Here is a 24,576-nt window from a genome sequence, read left to right on the forward strand (position 1 = left end):
GTTATTTCCTCTTCACTTTCCATCTTTCTCTTTCCTTCTCTCACTTCTGTCTCTTTCAATAGAGAGAAAGTCTTTGCTCCAAAACTCTGCTCCCAACTCCACTTTTATTGAGTTGCAGTAGATGCAATATGCCCTTGTCACATTACTTTGTCTTAATATGTATTTACAGTAACAGAGTGCCTCTTCTGAATGCGGTTATCACTGTTGTGTTTTAGCAGGAGAGGCAGACTAGTTTTGCATTAAGATATAGTTCCATTGCAGTGTACACCTCGGATATGCTATGAACTCTCTAGCTGCTCAACATATTTAAAGGCCTAGTATAACACTTTATTGTGCAATATTAAAACTAATATGCAATATACAAAATTCTATAATCAAGATGATAAACATATTTGCAAGTGGTTAAATGAAAAATTTACAAAATGTATAATTTCATAAAATCAACACAGTATTCATAGTTTCTGCCACTATATGCTAACGTCAAGTACAATATATTGTAGAAATAATCTATATTATATTTTATAAAATAAATTCAATGTAATAATGTTATACATTGACCTGTCCAAATTCAATTGCTTGATGAAAAAAAAAATGTTTTATCTGAATCCCTTGTGAACCTGACAAAGTAAGAAGATTTCTAAGGAGCAAGAGGTTCTAAGTAATGGCATCTTTTGACAATTATCAACCCCACTACCATAGTTATTGACCAATTAACAACTGTATAAAGGCAGAAGACTCCAAAAAGCAAAGTTAACATTTCATAATTCAAGAATGTATGAAGTATTAAATGAGTACATATAGTCTATACCCAAAGTTTGGTCAGTAAAGATTTTATTTAGGCAATAAGGTGCTATAGAAGCAATAGCAGCAGACATATTAGCTGCTGAGTGTGGCAAGAGGAGGCTCACTGAAATTCTGGATGAGTAGCTGAATTTTTACATGGAAAGACTCACTCTTAATTCCAACAAAATGTCAACCTCCTGCTCATAGTTTGCTTATAAAGAACAGGGGTCATTTCAATGCTGTTTGTTCCTGGTTTATAGCATCCCAATCACTAACCTGTTTAAACATTTAAGGATGCTAAGAGAGTGGAGTCTTCATTGCTGTACTGGGATAGGAAGGCCAAAGCAGAAAAAACTCTAAAACCCTAGACAGAGTGGCTGACTCCCTCTCAAACACAAACCACACTAAGGCCAATTTAAAGTCACCAATTAAACCCGTAAGCCTTGTCACACATGGCATCTGATTATCACTTTCTGCACTCTCTTAAGGTGTGTGATACCACTCCAAGATGAGAGTGATGATGTTGCTAACAGTATCATCTTTTTGTCCCTCTGTAGTACGAAGAAGATGCCCAATGTGGGCAGATTCTCCTCCCACAGCATCTCAAGACGTCCCACATCTTCCAGGTGGGACCCTATAAGACTGGAAGTCCCTGGAAGAAAGTGTCTCTGTTAGGATCTGACCCATCATATGAGCTCCTTAACGTTAACACACTCTAGAGAGCCTGTAAAAAGCTGAATTGACTGATGCTAACTAAATGCTATGTCTTATCAGATTCACAAGCCTGTGATCTCAATGATAATGAATATATTGATTTGGCAATGTCTATATGCAGGTCTCTATACCAGTAGGAAGAATACATCAAGAAGACATCAAGAAGTGGACATATCTTGATGAGATACATCTACCATTTATAGACTCTGAAGTTGATCTTTTAATAGAAGACAAATGTCTGTTTTCCATTGTGCCACCAAATGCTTATTTATGTTCTTTATTTTGGTGCATGGGCATTTTTGATATTGTATGAGGCTGTCTAGTGTTGGTCACCATAGACACCTTTTATATTAGAAACCTTGTTTTCTCCAGTGGCCTTCACTACAAACTGCTTAAGTAATATTCCAATTTAATAAATTGAGTCTTAAAAAGCCTTGTGTTAAAGTTTTTAAGGACTCATGGTTCTTTTTCGTTCAGTGTTCCCTAACCCTAAGAGCAATCAATGCCATGGCAGCTAGTACTTTTACTTGATAATACACCTAAGCATTATTGTGCAAATTAAGCAAAAGATCCATTTAGAATTAGTTTGGTTTAGTACTCGGTTTAGTACCCATGTGACTACTATGTTACAACCTTTCCTATATTCCTCTTTACATTTCTTACTTGTAAAAGACACAGTTTCCTAATGACCTTTTATGGTACTGCAGTACTTATTTACTTTTTCTCTGAACCTGAAGAGGGTGTCACAGTTATGAGAGTTACCTTGCCTAAAAAGTGGAGATCCAGCTCTTAATTATGAAACAACCGGTAGTTCTCAAGATGAAAGTCTTACGAGAGAATGATCCTGAAACAACTGTGACTCCAGGTTACAAACCAACTCAACTCACTGTGGTATTGTGTATCTGGGATATATAGAAGCAGATGATTCTCTGATCTACACTTTCTCCAGATAAAAAGGGTGCTATGGTCAGAATAATTTTAGATAGATAGATAGATAGATAGATAGATAGATAGATAGATAGATAGATAGATAGATAGATAGATAGATAGATAGATAGATAGATAGATAGATAGATAGATAGATAGATACTTTATTAATCTCAAGGGGAAATTCACATAAGTACGGTTTCTGCAGCGTTTTTAACCCTAATTTCACTAGGATCTCTAATTGGGGAATAAGCTCAAGGTAATGCAAGTAGATACAGTATATCTAGAGTTCTAGGTTCCACTGAACAGTATCATCTCCAGACAGAGGAGCAGCTTCAGCGACATACTGCTGTCACTGTCCTGCTCCACTGACAGACTGAGGAGTTCGTTCCTCCCCCACACTATGAGACTCTTCAGTTCCACCCGGGGGGGTAAATGTAAACATTATACAAAGTTATTGTCTGTCTGTTACACCTTCATTGTTATCACTCTTTAATTTAATATTGTTCTTTATGTATGCTGCTGCTGGAGTATGTGAATTTCCCCTTGGGATTAATAAAGTATCTATCTATCTATCTATCTATCTATCTATCTATCTATCTATCTATCTATCTATCTATCTATCTATCTATCTATCTATCTGACTGACCAGAAAGAGTTTGAAAGACTCCAGGACAATGTGTATGGGATGGTGTTCAGCAACACAGGGCAAACCAGGGAACTGTCTTGTCTCCATTTCTCTTCACTCTCTATATCACCAAAAGAACAAATTCAGTTTTGATCATCTACAAAAGCATGGATAAGTGGTAGAGAACTTTCCATGGTTGTGAGGAAGACCATCTACAGCTACAAAACTCAAAATTGGAGAAATCTGGTAAAGAGGATTGACAAGCTTTTTGGAGTGACTGGCCTGTTAATTTTTATAAAGTTAAATTTGTTTAAAACACACACATATACAAATGTGAGATACTGGAACAATGAGGTAATATGTGTTATTTTTCTTATATATTCTCAAATTGTGTATTCTAGGTAAAAAAATAAATTTGAGACTAAAGTACAAAATTATCACCTTAGTGCTTTGCAATATTTTACATATAACATCTCTCTATGTATATAAAATCCAACGTCTGTCTGTATGTCTGCCTGCTTTTCACGAGAGAACTACTTAATGGATTCAGAGCTGTTTTTTTTTCTAAAATTTGCTTGAACATTCCGGTTGATTTTGCGACTTCTCTCATCATGCTAAGAATTAGTTCATTTGCAGGAGCAATATATTTGCACTAATCTGAGACAGAGGCTGTGGGTCGAGGGGAGGGGGAAGCATGATATCACGAGTAGGGAGCCGGGCAGGGCCCTCCTTGCTGTCCTGTTTCACTTCTACGCGGGCGAAGCCGCGGAGGACAGCTAGTAAACAATAAAATATTGTGAGTCACATAACTTGTGTATGCAATAACTGCCCCAAACCAGCAACCCATATATATTTTTTCCACCTTATATACAGAATATATATTACAGCAGATGGCGCATCACACACATTTGCATATATAATTTATTACTTGAAATGTTTGTGATGTGCCACCTGTTGGAATGACAAGTGCAATGTATTTTATTACGACATTACGACATGCGTTGCAAAATACATTCCAATAGATGGTGCACTGCCAATTTTAACATTGAGGTCTGTGTCGATTACTTATATTTCACTGACAGAAAAGAAATGAAAAATGGCATTAAAATAAGTAAATTTTTACTGTACTGTACATTCATGAAAAAGCTTTGCCGATCAGAGGTACTTTTGCTAAATAATTTTATTTACACATTACCATCATATTTTACCTAATCCATACACACCTAAATTAAATGTACAAAAAATGGATTAATGTTCTAATCCTGGTTTTTATATCTCTCTTCCAAAGGTTTAGAGCACTTTATAATGGTTTTGCTGTGTTGATGTTTCTCAAACACATTTCCAAAACCATTTTCTCAACTTGCCTGATTTATTATTGTCCTCAACACAGTGTATGATCTTTGCAATATTCAGTCACATTATGTGTGTTTTTTCATCATAAAAAAGTTCACAATGTTCCCTTTAAAATATTAACTCACTAAATTATAAACTCAACATTTTTTGATACTGCATGAATGTACTTTATATAAACAAGTATAAATAATATATTTTTAAAGGAATCTAACAATGACCTCATATGTAATGATGCAAAACTTTAAAATATTTCTAACTTTATTATTTGTATGCAAAAGCATTCCATTATAATAAAAGATTTTCTCTGAAGAAGATTTAACTTAGAACCTAGTGACCCTTAATTATAGACTGTGATGATGACATGATAGTGGTTTGAAGCTGGCATTAATCCAGTTATCAATTCACTCTTACTAATGATTGTAATAATGGACAAATTAAGCTTCCAGCCAGCATTGCACATCACTTAAAGCTAGGCAAAGACACATTAAGTTCAGGGTAAAAACATTTACAGTACGATAAATGTGGAGGAACATCATAACTAATGCTAACCTGCCTCTTTGAGCCCTGCTAATAGTGTTTCTTGCTCATCCATCTGTAGTTTAATACAGCTACTGGCCTACCAAAGAAAATACTTTACTAATTTATAAAATAAATAATATTGTCAAATAAATGACCTATCTGTGTGAACTCTAAAGTCCCATCCAGTGTTGTTTCCTGACTTGTGCCAAATGCTGAAAAACAAATGAATGATGAACAAATGAATGAAGGAATAAATGTAATTTTCTGACCTATGTCTTAGTGAAAGCATGAATATGATTTTAGGACTGATTATGAAATTCATCTTAAACTAGTATTTGAAAATTACGAGTTGCATACATTAAACATACCACATAACCACTATTCCTTATGATCCCCTCATTCACTCTCACTCTCTCTTTCACTGTCATCCTGCATAACAAAATGATAATCAAGCAGGAAAATTATTTGGACATTAGTTCCAGTAGTACAAAACCATTAATTAATCAATGAGAAAAAAATAACATTATTTAGGCTGAATCAACATTCAGAGGGTAAGGTAGAACTGATTACTTCAGAAGCATAATAATGTGATTTGCATGTTAGGTGACATACATTTTAATGTAACTAAAGCTCAGTCAGTGGGATTATCCTGTTAAGACACACTAGTTGCTGGGGAAGAAGAACATGTTTACTCAATTCAATTTATTTTTGAATAACACTTTCACTGACTATAGGCTCATAGCAGTTGCAAACGTTTTCATCAATAATGCAATAATGACTGAAATAATAAAATCATACTGTATATCTGTATATCACAAGCACAAGTGCACACATTAGGTTGAGCAAAATTCTAAGTAAATCAATGTGATTAACATAAAAAAATCATGACAATTAAAGTCCATCAACATTATAACTGATGGAAACTCTAGTCAAAAGTGTTTTTTGGAATCCATGGTCAGTTTTTACAGACTTTTGTGTCTTTAAGACACAAAGACAGACACAATCACATTTCTGGTGACCTAGGCTAACTGTATGCCAACTCACTGCTGGGCATTCTACAATACATTATACGTTAGCAAATAAGTTTAAAGACAAAATCTACTGGCAAGTATGTTTTTTGGGCAGGAGTAGGAACTTCTCAGTATAATGGTAGAATCAAGTGCCACAGCAGGACACAAAGAAGAGTAACAGAATGGCTGAGAGCCAGTAACAATTGATAAAAATGTGTGTGTGTTTTGTGGAAATGAGTAATAAGCAGAGTTTGAATGTGAACAGCAAAGCAGCGGGGCCTGTTAGACTGAAGTAATGAGTCTGTAGTCTGGATTGCATGTCTGAGACCAATGGCTCATTTATATAAATAGATAGCTTTTGGATCCAGAAACTAAAATTTCAAACTCCCACTATTGATCTAGTAATTTCTGACATCTTTATTAAAGCATTATCGTGAGATCTTAGTCTAACCTGACAAGAAAGAACTAGTACTTTCAAAAAGTATAATCATATTCAAATTAATTCTGAAATCATAGCTCCTAAAATTTCTTCAAAAATTCAATATGTGTGCCTATCATAAGTATGGCTCACTCATATGGATCACCATATCATCAGCATAAACAGATACTCTTTGTTCAAGTCCTTCCCCAATGAACAGATAGTTCCATGTAACTCTATTAAAAGTGTTTCATTCATTCAGAAGCAATAAGACTTTTGAAAACTTGAATAGTGTACAAGTATATATTATACTAAATAACATTTGAATGTTTGGTAATAGATGAATACATTTAACACGCCCAATATTATCTTGAGAGGCTACAGATTAAAGCACTTTCTCATTCTTCTGCTAAAACATTCCCCAAAATCTTGATATTCTTGTTCATTTGGTATCTGATGTAGGATATACACTGTAAGAAGTTTTTACTCTTCTGTGTGAATAGTAATTGACATCTGGAACTATGCTTTTGGCAATACATTGTGAGACACAGGTCCGAACACCACCCGACAGACACTAACACTTTATAAAACACACATTTATTGAATAAAGTCCACACAACACACAGTGCTCCCGCACCAAGCACCGTTAACACGGGCCATCTTCCCAATGTCCTTGGACAGCCTTTCCTCTGCTCCCGGGAGCTTCGTCCTGCTCCCACTCCCAAATCTAGCTCTCGCATTGGAGTGAGGCAGCCCCTTTTATATCCACCTGGATGTGCTCCAAGTGCTTGACGATGCTCTTCCGGGCATCCCTGGAAGGTCCTTCCTGCACCTTCCCAGGTGTAGCGGAAGTGCAGTTTTCCCGGGCTTTACAGGGCGGCCACTGGCGGTGGCCATGGGCCTCTAAAGGTTTAAGCCTCCTGGCTCGGTCCCCATGGTCCCCTCCTTATCCAGGACGGTTTCCCCCTCGTGGCCCGGGGACGTACACACTGCCTCCCAGTCCTTCCAGGCATCCCAGCTAGGTCTGGCCCCCAGCCTCCTGCGAAAACATTAACTAATTTAATGGGTAGCATTTTTATTAAATTCTTCTGGATAGCCACATGAACCTGTAGCTTTCCCTCTTTTGTAACAAATTTATAGCATCTTGGATTTCAAGTGCCTTTGTTGTTTAGCCCATTTTTCTATTCACAATGCATTGAGCTGTGACATTTCTATTTGATCCAGTAATTATTTGACCTGTACCCTACCTGAACTCTGATGTATATACAGGCTTACTGTATTCATTAAAAATGTTAACTAATTTCTTTGTGCTTGCTACTTTTAGTTCTGACTATACTCATGATTAGAGTACTAGCTATGTTTCCTATAGAAGAAAAATAATAGAATAAATGTAAGAATATTTGATCTTTTTCCCTACCCGAACCCTCAGCGTTCCTCTTACACCTTTCTTTATTACCCTTACTTTTACACTTTATGACTACCACCAATGGAACTTGCCGTGAAAACATTATTCGTATTCTTGCTAATACTTCAAAATCAGGAAGTGAACTTCTTATTATGTCATCGTCCCTTTCACTGAGTTGCCAAAGCCACTTTGTTTGGAGGGACCAGACATGAATACACACACTCAGATACACAGACATTTTATTATACAGTAGATACTTTTTACTAGAAATGAACATAAGAGGAAATAAATTATGTGCTGCTCTGTAAGTATAAATTTAACAGATATTTATTAAATATTTGCATCACACTAAAACCATCCGCTCAACTGCATTATCCATACATAGCTCTCTGACACTATAATTTAATGGCAAAGCTCCAGATTTACTCTCCAGCATGGATCCAAAGCAGAGTACCGACAACTAACAAAAGGATATGAATTGGACTGTCTATGAAAGCTATGCAAGCATAAGTGGACTCCCGTTAACTAAATAATACTGTAAAGTACAGTTAAAAATCAAGTACTTCATGCTGTCTACAAATACATTTTCTTATTGTTGTTATTTTTAAATCTGAATCATTGCTCCAAAAACATTTAATAAACCAAAACACAATAAATGACTCTTTGATAAAGTACAGTCGACCCTTGACATACGACTGGCCTGACATGCGAAAAACTTGATTGACCAAAATTTTTGTTTTGATTTACGACCAACATCTTGCGTTACAACCCAAATGCGGTCACGTGTATCCACTTGTGCGATTGTAAACAAACAGCCGAGAGCGTTCATAAGTGTCAGTCGGAGCCAAGATACATGTGTTTGTGAACGTAATTTCGGTCAGTGCAGTGATTTATCTATATATATAATTCACTAAGACCATGGCAAGCAAGACGCATAATTGCTAAGGAAGGAAGAGAAGGTAACGAAGGTAAAGAAAGCGATTGTTAAGGGATGTTAGCTAGCGGGCTGGCGCAGCACATGATGATGTCATCAGGCTGAGTCAGCACCGCCTTGCTTTGGAGTGTATTATTACAGCAGTTCACAACATGGCCAGCTTTGAACTGAGTGCTTGACTATTGTCATTATTAACTTGAGAAACAGCGATCACAATCGAAACGAAGAAAGAAATTGTGCGGAAATATGAGAGTGTCGTTCGTGACCGATCTCGCTAATATGTACAGCATGTAGAAATCCACCATCTCGACAATTTTACAAAGAAAAGATTTGCATAAGGAGGCTCCTTCTAAACAATAACCACCTTCCGTTTCATTCTCCTCCTCCTCCCTTCCTGCAGCCCAAAGATGTCAAATTAAATGGTGAGTACAGTATGAAATTGTTGTTTCTGGTAGGCTAGGCACTTTTTATAACTTTTTGGTTAGTACATTAGAAAAATTATTGGTGTTTTGGTAAATTATGCGCATTATACAACCCTTTTTTATTATGAAGGTTAAGTAAGTGTTGCTGTGGGAGGTTTGGAGCGCATTATGGGTATTTCCATTATTTCTTATGGGAAAAATAGTCTTGACTTACAACCAACTTGAGTTGCAACCAGCCCTCGCGAACGAATTGAGTTCGTAAGTCAAAGGTCCACTGTAATTAAAATATTTTTAATGTTCTAACCTTCAAATCAGTTAACTAAGTCAGTGAATATTATGCCATGTGTACATTTTCTAACTTGTTCTTTAACTACTGAATTTATATAACTTGGAATTCTAATGTTCTCCAACTAAGCACCTTTTTATTTTCAGCTTCAACAGATCAAAAGGCATAAAGCTGAGTTCTGAGTACCAGTTCTGGGTTTAGACTGGTGACCTGGGCCAAGAGAGTAAATGTTGACTTCTTACACTACAGTCTAACTTTTCCTCACTATAAATGTTGCTGAATTTGTGCTGCTAACGATGGCCAATCACTACAGTGCAGAGTGTAAAACCTGCCTGTGAATCAGTAGAAAACTAATTATCTAAACAAATGGAGTCAATCCTAATTTTGGTTTGGCTAATGGCTGTCTCTTTCCCACCTTGGACATTCCAAACACATTTTTCTGACCACTAACTTTAATCTATCTATAAAATGCCATTTGAACCAGATTGTATTTTTGGTTTTATGCAGTAGATTCCTTTATTTTGTAGAAGCAGCAACTTGATGTTACTTAAGTAAGTTGTTATGTTACTTCACTCAAAAGCAACTGCTTATGAAATTACAGCAAATGTCATACTTTCAGTATTAGGTTAAAATTAACAGAAATAATATTTTAGTTAGTATCCATTACTTTTCTATGCCCATTCTAAGCGTCTGGATAGCCAGAGCTTATTTTAATAGTTTTGGAATTTTTTTGAAAATATTTCTTGATAACAATGTTATTATTATTTGATACCAGAAAACATCTGAATCAGCAAATACATTTCATTTTATTTTCAAGGTCAAACAGTCACTCTCCAAGAAACAACAAAACCCTGAAAATGAACACTACCCTAGCAATGCCTGACCATTTAAAACAGCAAATTATAATGAATGATCTATGCTCTTTGATTCACTTTGCCAGCCTACTGCTATCCCATTTAGGGTTGAGTACACTGGAGATTATCCTGAGAACTACAGCTGCAAGGCAAAGCTGTACCCTTAACAGCATGCCTGCCCTCAGTGGTATTTTTGTTGCCTTGAAGCAGAAAAAAGAAAGTACAGCACACCAATTAATCATTTTATATTACAGGAGCACAGATTTATTTTAATTATACATGTCTAAAACTGTAAGTCATACCACCATTAACTAAGGATTCCCACAGAGATTTTCAAGTATTAAATTGTGATACTTAATTTTCTGGTTCATGTTTTTCTTATACCTAAATCTGTCTTTTGCCTTTTCGTACCAGTTTTTACTTAAACACAGTAACCATACTTACTACAGCGGTTGTTAAAATGTGTTTTGATGCAGTTGTTAATTTTTATTATTTTATTAAATAAAGAAAAAAAAACTTTGTGATAAAGTTCTTAATGTAATTCACTTATTAAAACCTAATGTATTGAGTCTGCCATAGTGTTACAATTTCTTTTATTAATATTGGCATAATACACCATTGACAGTTAGTGGAAAATAGTTTGTTTTTAGGACTGGCAAAATTGTGGAGGTGGGCAAATTTTAAAATAAATTATATTTATCCTGCAATTATCTGACTGTTTTAATGTTCTTTGCATTTTCATATTCAGTTCCTTGTGTTGCCAACTGCAAATGTTTACCAAAGAAAAGTTACTGGAGAACACACACAGTAATTACGTGCATTTTAAATAAAAGAAGTCGTTACATACAGCATTCTGCTATTATGCCAGTCCTCCATGATTTCCTTGATTAGGATATATCATTTTTATTGTTCTTGAAAACTGGAAATTTTAAAAAAGAAAAATCTATTAATTACTCTGCACCTGCAAAATTGAATGTAACATATGTTTGTACTACTGTATGAACTGTGCTGTATGTAACCCACTTTTAGGAGCTGGTTTATATGAGTAATCCGGAATGTTCCCAGATGAAATGATCTTGGTGGCAATTTAGGATTATAGTACTAAGATCAAACCATTGTATAATTTTCTTACAGTATCATCTTCCTGTACTTTGTGGTAAGGATACAACCCAGGACAGTTTTGCAGATATGATGCTTTAGGTCTTTATATCATATGGATTTAGGTAAGTTAACCACTTCTCTGGAAATTAATACATGAGAAAGCAGTTATGTAAGCTTATATAAAATTGAAATGAGAGAGCTGATGTTATTTGCATATTGTTATTGTAAGCAAGCAATGTTTTCAACCTGTAGCTAGGTGTTTGAACTGATTAATTACCTGGGAAAGGTGCAGTTCCCCTGGTTAACACAAACATCGGTTTAGGAAGGGCGCTGCACTTGACCTGTGCGCAGAGGTTCAGAGCCCACTGGGCATAGAAGAAGGATTGTGCTGTGAGGTACAGATTCTACAGTGCACAAAGAAACTGATTGTCCCACAAACAGCAAGGACAGAGCAGGATTACAGTTTCCACTGTGTTGAAAGAGCTGCTTAGAGGTAACACCTATATTAGAGTGAAAGTGGATTACAGTTTATTCATACCCAAAGAGCCACTTTTGCTTTCATGTATCTTCAGACTGGAATTAAAAATGAAATTGTCACGTTTGGTGTTCCTTTTATACATTATATTATTTCCATTCCAAGTTCTTAGTTTATACTCTTTTTACGATAGCAGGGTTTTAACTAAAATTCATAGCTTAGTGGGGAACATATATCAACTGCTTTCCTCCTTTCACAGTCATTTATGTCAGGGTTGGTCAGTTTATATTAATAGTTATTATTCCTTTGGTAATTATTTAGTACTACTATCAATCCATGCCATTTTTAGATATCTTGAAGTAGAGTCAGCTCTATACTGAAAGAAACCTCCTAAAAACCCATTGTTTTAAAATTGATTTTTCATACCTACATTTTAGTTGTATGCCTATTAGTCTACACAGAATTATAATTTTCCTTAGGATTCTGCAATTCCCCACTTATCTGTACCATTCTCAGCTGTCTTTTCGGTTCTTTCTACCATGCTGACCACTGCGATTATGGATTGAATGGCAGCTGTCCCAGATGTCCATATGACCATCATCATCAAATTCTTCCATGTGAAGCCTGAAAACCATCAGGACTAATTTTAGAGCATCTTTGTTAGGTAGAAAACCCAGTGGGGCTCGGTGGTCTTTTGGCCTTGGAATCCCTACAGATTTTTTTTTCTCCAGCCTAATTGGAGTGCTTTTTATTTGTTTTTTTTAATCTCCTCTTGGCCATCCAACCATACCTTTTTCTTTGTTACATATTGTATAACCCATCCATCCATTATCCAACCTGCTATATCATAACCCAGGGTCACGGGGGTCTGCTGGAGCCAATCCCAGCCAACACAGGGCGTCAGGCAGGAACAAATCCTAGGTAGGGCGCCAGCCCACCACAGGACACACACACACACACACCCCCACACACCATGCACACACTAGGGACAATTTAGGATCGCCAATTCACCTAACCTACATGTTTTTGGACTGTGGGAGGAAACTGGAGCACCCGGAGGAAACCCAAACAGACATTGGGAGAACATGCAAACTCCACACAGGGAGGACCTGGGAAACGAACCCAAGTCTCCTTACTGCAAGGTGGTAGCAGTGCTACCACTGTGCTACCGTGCCACCCCATATTGTATAATATTATTGCCTAATCTTGTTTTTTATGTTTTATGTTAACTTATTTTTTATTTCATCTTGTAAACTCCTACAATATTTTGTCATCATTTAACTCAGTTGGAATCACCATTGATTTTACTGAATCAGCCCGTAATCTAGGAGTTATCTTTGATTCTAGGGTGTCATTTAAAAGAGATATTACACAGTTGTCCAAATCATATTTCTTCCATCTTAAAAATGTTGGGAAATGAAGGCGCTTTCTAAATAAACAGGATTCTGAGAAATTAATTCATGCATTTATTTCTAGTAGGATTGACTACTGCAATGCGGTGTTCACTGGATGTTCAAAAGGTTCTCTATACAGCCTCCAGGTAATCCAAAATGCTGCTGCAAGAATTATTACAAGAACAAGAAAGTATGAACACATAACTCCAGTTCTTAAATCCTTACACTGGCTGCCGGTTAAATTTAGGGCAGATTTTAAAACCCTCCTTTTAACATATAAAACATTAAATGGCCAAGGTCCGGCTAACTTGTCTGAACTTATCATGACTTACAAACCAGAGTGCACATTAAGATCTCAAGATGCCGGTCTGTTTATGATACCAAGGATTAATAAATTAACAGTGGGAGGTTGAGTTTTTAGTTACAGGGCCTCTAAACTGTGGAATGGTCTGCCTGATACTATAAGAGATGCCCCTTCGGTCTCAGCTTTTAAATCCCGGCTGAAGACTCACTACTTCAGTTTAACATATCCTGACTAGAGCTGCTGATTAACTGTACATACTGCATCTGTTGTTAGTTATTAGCACTAAAACATAAGCAACATATGATAGTTATAATTGTATACTAACCCTCGCCTATTCAGTTTCTCTTCTCGGTACTCAAATGTGGCACTTAGTGCCACGGCCCATCTGCCAAGTTGTTTTGCCTGCCTAAGGTAAAGTCATTCCAGATGGAGGACTGCAGGAATCGTGGGGTAGTGGAATTCTTTCACCGGATTGGCTGACCCAGTGCTATTTCAGCTGTGGAGTGGCCAAATGGGGGAGGCAGCTTGATGGCTGAGGTCTCCAGGATTCTAAACAAATCTAAATCATATTATGTGATATCATCTACTGTTACACTCTGCTCTGTACTTGTAAAATTCTTATTTTTATACTGTATTGAGGATTTGTTCTGTGTATTGTATTGTATTGACCCCCTTTTTTTACACCCACTGCACGCCCAACCTACCTGGAAAGGGGTCTCTTTTTTCCCAAGGTTTTTTCCCTACAAAGGTTTTTTTGGGGATTTTTTCCTTGTCTTTTTAGAGAGTCAAGGCTGGGGGGCTGTCAAGAGGCTGGGCCTGTTAAAGCCCATTATGGCATGTGATTTTGGGCTATACAAAAATAAATTTTATTGTATTGTATTGTATTATAAAGCACAATTAAAAGAATGCAAACGTATCTTCCTCTTCAAAGGAGTGGGCAAACCAACAGAGGAAGCATGTACCATAAATTAAAAGACCCATTGTCTGCAGAAATCCGCAAACCAGCAAAAATTCTGTGATATATATTTAGATATGCTTACATTTATAATCTGCGATGGAGTGAAGCCGCGATAGTTGAAGCGCGATATAGCGAGGGATCACTATATCTATCTATCTATGGCTTCTCAGTAAGATGTCAGTTATTATGTCTAGATTCCATGATACTCTAATATAACTTGAGAGTCTCCTTATATTTTTTCTAAAAAGGTAATGAATGTTTTGGGATTCCACCATAGCCTAATTTAAAAAGTTTAGAATTCTACCATATACTGTATTTAGAAATGATTCTGATTCCCTGTTGGTTTGACTTTTTACAAAGATAATGTAAAGGCTGAATGGAATATATAAAGAAACAAATATTACCTTAATAGCTGAGGTTGCTATCTGTAGATGATGAAGTTTTCGCAGAGTGCTTTCTCTGTCGATAAAATAGGAGGCTGCCAGCTGATGAAGGGTTTCCAAGGTAGTGGATGAACTGTTGTCTTTGTTGTCAGTCTTCTTGTTTAATTTTTGCTTGTCCAAAAATATAGTAAGAGATTCTTCGCCTAAAAGGAATAGGAAGTATTGCTTTTAACAGTATGAATAACAGTTTTCAATAAACTTCCCTGTGCATCAAATAATTTCACAAGGAAAGGTATCTTAATTTAAAAATGAAAAATAAGTAGCAGTAGTAGTAACAAATTGCAAATGGTATTCTGTTCTATATTTGATGAACTTAGAAGAATTCCATACATGAAGTGAATGGTAACAATCTTTTCAAAGCATTAAGCTCAGACAGATAGAAATGTTAGGCTTAAGAAAGTAGAGTTCTGTTTTCATAGATATGCTCAGTTCTACTATCTTAAAACAGATAAACATTGCAATTTATTCATAAAAAATTCCTTAACATTGCAGAAATTTTCAATACATTTTTGAAGAAAATCTATCTATTATAGGTACCAACTATTATCAGTTATTCTTGGGGAAACATCTGTTCAAAAAGCACAGTAGTGTTGTTTTTTTTCTTCATTGTTTCTACTGTTTTGTTGGTGCTTTTTGTTTGTTTGTTGCTTTCTTAGGTTTTTGCAGGCCATCCTTTGTCATCTAGTGCTCTCTGTGACTTAAGCATCTTTGATAATCATTAATGTTCCCACCCATGTGATCTGACTGCCACTGCACCCAGTACCTGGTGGGGAGCCCCTATGGTGGCATCAGGTGGCTTCTTGGAGCCATACCTGCTGAAATATGTGGCTTACCTGGCCAAAAGGCACACAACAGTGAACACCAATCCCAGGACCAAACCATTGTTAAGGCCAAGGTTTAACAAGATTTATCGCACACTATCATGAAATAATTTTGTTAAATTGCTCTTTTTTATTCCCTCTTCTTAGACCCACTTGTCATGGGTTGGCTCTCTCCAGAACACAATGCTTCTGATATCATAGCTTTAAGATCACTGAAGTACATGGCCTCGTCTATGCCAATGTCACAGTTCAAAACATTTTACACGGTTATGTGTGAACCTCACTTATTTACACTCTGGAAGTTTTAGGAACACAAATGCTGTTTCTTTGTTTTAACAAATTACAGTATTACTTTAACTCAACTAACTAACAGCAGACCTCAGAGGCAGCATTGCCTAAAATGGAACATAACCATATTAAATATGGGAAAAAAGAAACAAAAAGCAGATCTGGATTGGTAGACCTGATGTAAGTGGCATGGGTGCATGTGTGTCTATGAGAGTGCCCTACAATGAACTCACACCCAGTTAGTTTATTTATTGCCTTGTCCTCAATCCTATTGACATAGGCCTTGGCTTGCCAGGCCCCTGAATTGAATAAATGGGTTAGAAAATGGATGTATGGAAAATTAACTAAAAGACTGATCCTGAATAAATGCCAGCTGAGCAGCATAGTATGGCTAAAAACATAGTCATTTAATTTAGCATTACCATCTTTATATATATATATATATATATATATATATATATATATATATATATATATATATATATATATATATATATATATATATATATATATATATATATATATATATATCTGTGTTCTGTGGTATGTCTATTTCAAATTACAGACATTCTTTAGCATAAGAACCAGATGAAAACATCTTTGGGGTGCCCTCTAGTAGAAAAAAGTTTTTGCCAATCTTCCTTACTGTGTTTTATTGATCAATAGCAGTAGAGTGTTGTACCATGTTAGTCATAGACTGATGAAGTGGCCTTAGCTGCCTCGAAAGCTTGCATTTGTAATCTATTTAGTTAGCCAATAAAAGGTGTCATTTCACCCTACTTTCTCCTTTATTGATCAACTAGCAAAATACCCGAGTTTTGCAGCGGTGAAGTACTGCCTTAAAATTTTTATTAAGAAGAAAATTAAACCTTTTTAAACTGAGGGAAAATATACCAATAATTATTTGTTAAGGATCTCTTTGTATACCACATTGTCAGTTCAGCCCTCCGGTTGTAATATGACCAAGCTGTGCGCTGAGCTTACTCTTGAGCATGCAACGTACAGTTGGCCATGTGAACAGTAATCTTGTTTCAAATCTCACAACTTGGATTGCTGCTGTCATAATCGGTTTGAGTTTCATGGTTTGTTTCAATTACAACAGTATTTGTAGGACTTGTGTTGAAGAGACATTCGTCATCTTTCAAGTGTTGTAAGCATACAACCGGTTTCATCGATAATTTCGCATCCAACTTTTGAGAGTTTAAACATTCATAAACATCATAGTGTCCACTACTGAAATTGTCACATGTGAATCTAAGATGTTTAAGAGGCATTGGCGGTTGTTGAAATGTGTAAAATATTTGGCCATTTGGGTACACTTGAAAGCGACAACCGAACAATTCAGCGGCAGCCAGTCAGGCGGTGAGCCTGATATGGCTGTGTAATATGTAACAAAGAGAATGGAAAAGGCAGGTGCCATCTCCGGGCATGGAAACCACTCTGTAAGTGACAGTTCTTTGATTGATGGTGATCACCTCGATAGAAATTTTAATGGGGATACAGTTGGAACGATAAAGGAAATGGGTTCCTGAACAATGTAAATTAAGTCTAAAATACCTACACAATAACTATAATCATAATAAACGAACAATAAAACAGCGGAGAAGCTGTGGATTAAATAAAAAGGCTGTAGTTATCAGCAGGGAGACGTGAATCCCGTGGTGAAGCAAGGAAGGAAATATAGAGACCGGAGCGACGGACGGCCTTATATAGGCAGGCAACCAACAAAGTGGGAGGTGTGGGGATGGGGGACCCAACGCCGCCTCACACGGTGACCGAGCTGCAGGCTATGGACGTATATATGTACGTAAGTAGGATTCAGTTAGCGTTGGGAACCCACGTACCAAATTTCTTGAAGATGGGCCCATAAGTAACAAAGACCATTGGAAAGTTCAATATGGCAGCCGACAGTGGCGTCATACCACCAAAATAAGTACATACATCGGTTTCGGTTAGCGCAGGGAAGCCACCTACCGAATTTCGTGAAGATGGGGCCATAAATAAGAAAGTTCAACATGGCGAACGTTGTCGACCGTTATGACCGTTACGCATAGAATTTCGAAATGAAACCTGCCTAACTTTTGTAAGTAAGCTGTAAGGAATGAGCCTGCCAAATTTCAGCCTTCTACCTACACGGGAAGTTAGAGAATTAGTGATGAGTGAGTGAGTCAGTGAGTCGGTCAGTGAGTCAGTCAGTTAGTCAGTGAGGGCTTTGCCTTTTATTAGTATAGATACGAATAGTTAGTTTTCTACTAAAAATTATATTCTTTTGATGGGTTCAAGAAGAAATTCACATGCTATGGAGCTAGCCCAAATGAATTGTAGGATATAACCAAAACTTCAAATGCAGAATGTCTACATGTAATACTACTGAACCTCCGTTCTCAAGTAAATTATCGTTAATATATTTTAATATACAGTAATTCCTCGATATATCACGCTTCGACATTCGCGGCTTCACTCTATCGCGGATTTTAAATGTAAGCACACCTAAATATATATCACTGATTTTTCACTGGTTCACAGCTTTCTGTGGACAATGGGTCTTTTAATTTAGGTTACATGCTTCCTCAGTTTGTTTGCCCAGTTGATTTCATACAAGGGACGCTATTGGCGGATGGCTTAGAAGCTACCCAATCAGAGCATGTATTACATATTAACTAAAACTCCTCAATGATATAAGATATGCTTCCCGCGCGGTGCTTGATTGTTTGCTTGTCTCTGTCTCTCTCACTCTCTCTGCCTGATGGAGGGTGTGTGAGCAGAAGGGCTGTTTGCACAGAGGCTGTTTGCCTAGAAGATATGGACGCTCCTCTACAAAATGCCGCTTTATCGCGGTGCTTCTGCATACTTAAAAGCACGTATTGATTTTTTGATTGTTTGCTTTTCTTAGCGAGCGCTCTCTCTGACATTCTCTGCTCCTGAAGGCGCTCCTTTGAAGAGAAGATATGTTTGCATTCTTTTAATTGTGAGAAAGAACTGTCATCTCTGTCTTGTCATGGAGCACAGTTTAAACTTTTGACTAAAGGGTGTTATTTCATGTCTAGAGGGCTCTAATAATGTTAACAGTGTGGGAGAGTTTATAAGGGCTTAAAATATATAAAACTAGCAAAATACCCGCGCTTCGCAGCGGAGAAGTAGTGTGTTAAAGAAGTTATGAAAAAGAAAAGCAAACATTTTAAAACTAACGTAAGATGATTGTTAATGTAATTGTTTTGTTATTGATATGAGTGTTGTTTTTATATCTATCTATTTATATATATATATATTTATGTATATCTGTATATATATATATATATATATAGCAAAATACCTGCGATTGGCAGCGGAGAAGTAAAAAGAAAAGGAAACATTTTAATAATAACGTAACATGATTGACAATGTAATTGTTTTGTCATTGTCATGAGTGTTGCTGGCATATATATATATATATATATATATATATATATATATATATATGTATGTATATATATACACACACAGACACATATATAAACATATATATATATAAATATATATATATATATCTATACACATATATATACAGTTATATATATATACATATACACACATACATATATATACATATACATATATACACATACTGTATATACACACACATATATATACATACTGTATATACACATATACATATCTACATATATACTGTATATACACATATATATATACAAATCTACATATATATATCCACATATATATATATTAGGTGGGACTCGATTAAAAAATAATCCAATTAATTAGAGGCTGTGTAAGAATTAATCTTGATTAATCGTATGTAATCGCACGTAAATTTGCCCCAAATCGCAAATGTTTTTTTTTATTTAAAAGTGTTTTAGTGGGCGACAGAATCAAATAATAGACATGTACATGAATATTGTAAACTGAAGCTGTTTTAATTTCTGAAAAAAAGCCTTTAAACTGCATTTGAATTCAAAACAGAAACAAAAATATCATCCCTGGTTAAAATTGGGCAGACTTAAAAATAAAGTGGTAGTTTAAGTACTTTAAGTAGATTTTCAGAATAGTATTGTCTTTAAATAATAATAACCAAAATTTCAACATAAAGTGCAGTTTTTCTTCTTAAAAAAATAAGTCAGAAACATAAAAGGTAATTTGACCAACTTAATCTTTAAACTCTGAGTAACCTTAGCCAAAATTATTTTGTACATTAGGCTAAAACAGTGTGATCATTGAACATTTTGTAATTAGATGTATTTAGAATTACTAACGGTCACGGAAGTCCAATGATCCCCAGTAAGAGCCACAAAGTCCGCTTTCTGTAATGCATCTAATTTTGCTTGCTTTTCAGTGTGCACAAAACCATGCTTTTATCAAGGCTTCGCTCGGGTAGTCGAAATGATCAGTCGTAGGAACGCGCTTTATTCCGACTCTAACATTTTTGTAGCTGTGATGTGTGCATCAGTGTAATGGATGTACCAGGAAATCATGCATTGACAAAAGTTCCCGTTTGCTTGAAATTGAAAGTGTGATTAAATGCGTTATTTTTTTAACGCGTTATGGAGTACATGCATCGAAGCTTCTCAGCTGTGCTTGTGCTAATAAAGGGAAACATTTTAAAAATAACGTAACATGATTCTGCGTTAACCGAATATTTTTCATACGTCCCAAACCAAGGAGATGCGAAGGTAAAATGAATCGGGTAGCGTGCGTACATATTCAGTGCATCCCTCTCGGGAATCGAACCTCGAATGTCAGCATTAGAGGCGAAGACTCTACAATTGCGCCACAGCGTGTGGCTTGTCTATGCGAGAGTATGTACTGTAGATCGGGGTATATATATACATTTAAATATATACCTGCGTATCGCAGTGGAGAAGTAGAAGTTATGAAAAAGGGAACATTTTAAAAATAACGTAACATGATTGTCAATATACAGTAATTGTTTTGTGAGTGTTATTGAATGTTGCTGTCATCAAGGATTTGATTATCATTATTTGTTTCAATCAGGGTCGTATTTGTACGATGTGTTGTGTTCAAGTTACATTCCGTGTTTGTCAATCGTTGTAAAGATAAGAGGTTTCATTCATCGATTAGTTTCTTACTGCATCAATAAACAGCTCGTCTTCCTCTTTATCTGAGATGTGACAAACTGCTTGCACGGGTTTTTTTACACTGTCTTCCTTTAGCGGGACATTCACTTTTTCCACCGTGTGCTTTGTTTCCGCAGTAGCTACACTTATGAATATAATTCTATGTATCAGACGCTTAATATTTTTTTGCTGCCTTCTCAATTGTGTAATTCGGTTTTTGTTCAGCACTCTTTGGAACTGTTGCTTTTTGTCTGTGCACTGCGTCAGTTCACGTGAGCCGCTTGGTATTCTTGCATCGAAGGTTCCCAGCTGTGCTGGTGCCATCTCGTAATGTCAGCTAAGACCCGCACTTAAAAGTTTCTCTCGCAGTTTCGCTGAGTTTGTGCCAAACACCACCCTGACCATCTCATCTTCCTCTGCATAAGCACAGTCCTTCACACGTGAATATTTACCGGCAGTGTTTGTATTGGATTGCCGCTGATGGACGGCCTTATATGGGCAGGCACTAAATTACAAACGCTAGTGGCAGCCTGTCTATGAACTTAATTTAATATAAACTTACGGTTCACGCCGTGCTTTGTTTCCGCAGTAGCTGTACTTATGAATATGCTTGTATGCATCATTTGCTTCATAATGTTTTTCTGCCTTCTCAATTGTGAAATGGCGTTTTGTGCTCATCGCTGTTTGGAGTTCTTCCTTGTTCTCTACGTACTTACGTAGGAGGCGTGATGATGTCACACGAAACTCCGCCCCCCACGGCCATCTCCAACTCAACTCTATTACATTATATGTAGAAAAATAGGTTCCAGTTATGACCCTTACGCGTAGAATTTCGAAATGAAACCTGCCCAACTTTTGTAAGTAAGCTGTAAGGAATAAGCCTGCCAAATTTCAGCCTTCTACCTACACGGGAAGTTGGAGAATTAGTGATGAGTCAGTGAGTGAGTGAGTGAGGGCTTTGCCTTTTATTAGTATAGATAACCATACAAACATATGGTTGCTACTTCGAGGATTTTCACCTATCGCGGGGGGGTCTGGAACGCAACCCCCACGATCGAGGAGGGATTACTGTATAAACAGACATAATCTGCCTGCACTAGCTAATCTAGGGAGTCTTGTCTATTAATTCATAGTATACAGTATGGATTTTATTTAAAAGACCTGTGGGTGAGCTGAAACAAAGAATTAGATTAAACAAAAGACTATGAGGTTTTCCCACATATGTTAAATGTCGATCAACGTGAATTTCCATTGGCAAACAACAGTTCAAAATGGGACTTAACGCTATCTTAACACAGTTAATTAATTAAATGTATTAAATATAAAAATATAAATAGTAACAGGTAAAATTGGGAAAAATAATTTTATTACCATCAGCAACATGCTTAATCAAATAAAATTTATTCTGTATGATTTGTCTTGGAGGAGACAGTTAAGGAATATAGAAAATAAATGAATGTGGACATAAAGAGAACATGAAAACTCCACACAAACAGTAACTGTTTTGATTTGATTTGAAAATTCTAGCCCAGGTCTTTTGGAGGTGATCCACGGTACCAGACTATATCAGAAACACTGTTTTAAATATAAAATCAAAATAATATACTGATCTATCAGAAGGCTATATCTGAAAGCCCGTAAAGCTTAATAACAACACAATGATAGCTGGGTTAGTCTTCCAAAGCTTAAAGCTAGGGCTAAAATGGGAACGGCAATCTATGTGAAAGAAGCAAGGATTTTTAGGCAGTCATTGAAGTAAAGCCTTTTAAATCCTGATAGCCTAAGAAAACTGAAAAAAACACCAGAGTGGAACAGAAAGGAAATAAAAGCTTATAAAAATGATGAAAGATAAAATAAAACCTTCAGCTCCTATGTGGAGCAAAAGACAGAGTGAGGGACAATGAAGCATCCTGAATTTTAATGAAACTTCAAGCAACATATTTAATGTTTCACCATCATTATTTAAATACGGTTAACTCTGTACTTTAAATGAAGAGGGGTTTTCTTTAGATATTTTGCATTGTCTGTCCTTTGAATAATAAACAGAAAATTATTTCAGTTTAACACTGTTTTCACTAAACATTTGCTTAAATATTAAAAGTCGGACAAGATAAAAAGTATTTGTGCATACTATAATATTTAATCATACTTCGGTACACAAATAATAATAAAAAATGTTTTTATTCCTTACCCCCAAGAGTAGCAGACACAAGAAAATGAGTTCCATATTTCTTGATCAAGTTCTCATTGATCTGCTGCAAAGTGGGCCGCCGTCCCAGAAGCCTGAGATTGCGGATGAACTCTGGAGTGAGAGGTAGGGGGGCCTTGAAAAAATCTCTTCTTTCTGTAGCCAAGCTGTTCACTTTCCAATGACTGAATTCCCTACAGTAAGAGATAGCACAGTTTATTTGCTATTAGTTTCTATTTTTTGTTATGTAATCAATCTCCAAGAACTTGAACAAAAAATGATAAAATAAATAGAAGAAAAAACCTCCAGAAACTGAAGTGATGCATGTTATACAGTTAAATTCACAATGCCTCAATACCTATAGTTAAAAAAGGTCCTTGTATTAGATATATCATAGTCAACTAATACTGAACTTCTTGCTATACTGTATATGGAAATCAACAGGATTGTCTAAAGAGATCAATAAAAGTTTAGAAACCAGCGGTGTAACCTCTTGTTGGGTAATATCTCCAATTTTGTCAAAACAAAGAAAACATTCTTTTAAATCATATAAACAATTGTCAGCAAAACAAACACCTATTGTGATCTCTCGAATGACTAGTGAGGAAGAAAGCATAAACACAAATTTGTAAATGTTTACAAGACAGGACTGACCATGTTTAACAACTCAAATACTTAATTGACCATTGCTTTACTAATGTAGATCAAAGAAAATGGCCTTCTTAAAATGATATATGTGCTGTGTGGCTATCTGTCATCTTTAGGTTTGAGTCTGTCTTTAGCCACTAGTAACAATGAACACTTGTAGTTGAGCTTGGAGTGTTTGGATTAGCTTCTGGTCTTCTATCAGACATAATGGGTTAATTTACTGCATGGCAAAGGCATCTTCAAAAATAGCCATTCCCTTTGTAATATATAATTTAGTGTAGCTCCGCCACTTTGGGTTCTTTATGCGTTAAGACACATCATTTTATTCTGTTGTGAAGATGACTAACAGAAACAAAAAAATCCTGACATGTTAGCTGTAGATTCATGCAATTCTTACTGTTTTTTTTATATCCTTGAAATATAGCAGTGAATAAAGAGCATGTTATTATTATTATATTATGCAATTATGGTAATTGAAGCTATTATTTTTGTGGAGCACAGTAATCTGGAGTACTTTTATTGTTCTCAACAGTGTGAACAGTTAAAAAAATGTCTCTCTCTCCTTTTATCTTACATTACTAAACAAAACTGACATAAAAATGTCAAAAATTCTCCAAAGGAATTTCTTTTA

At 36.0% G+C, this 24,576-nt stretch overlaps 1 protein-coding gene across 1 annotated transcript in view; it reads right to left on the reverse strand.

The window, feature by feature from the left end:
• Positions 1 to 24,576, reverse strand: part of brinp2 (bone morphogenetic protein/retinoic acid inducible neural-specific 2) — a 328,788-nt gene that overhangs the window by 151,883 nt on the left and 152,329 nt on the right. Inside the window, exons 3-4 of the mRNA XM_039735489.1 lie at positions 23,301 to 23,491; positions 14,890 to 15,071 (exon numbers count right to left, since the gene is read on the reverse strand). Of these exons, the coding sequence (XP_039591423.1) occupies positions 14,890 to 15,071; positions 23,301 to 23,491 (373 nt within the window). The remainder of the gene's footprint in view (positions 1 to 14,889; positions 15,072 to 23,300; positions 23,492 to 24,576) is intronic.

This window comes from Polypterus senegalus, chromosome 14 (genome assembly GCF_016835505.1).
Source record: "Polypterus senegalus isolate Bchr_013 chromosome 14, ASM1683550v1, whole genome shotgun sequence".
Lineage (NCBI taxonomy): Eukaryota > Metazoa > Chordata > Cladistia > Polypteriformes > Polypteridae > Polypterus > Polypterus senegalus.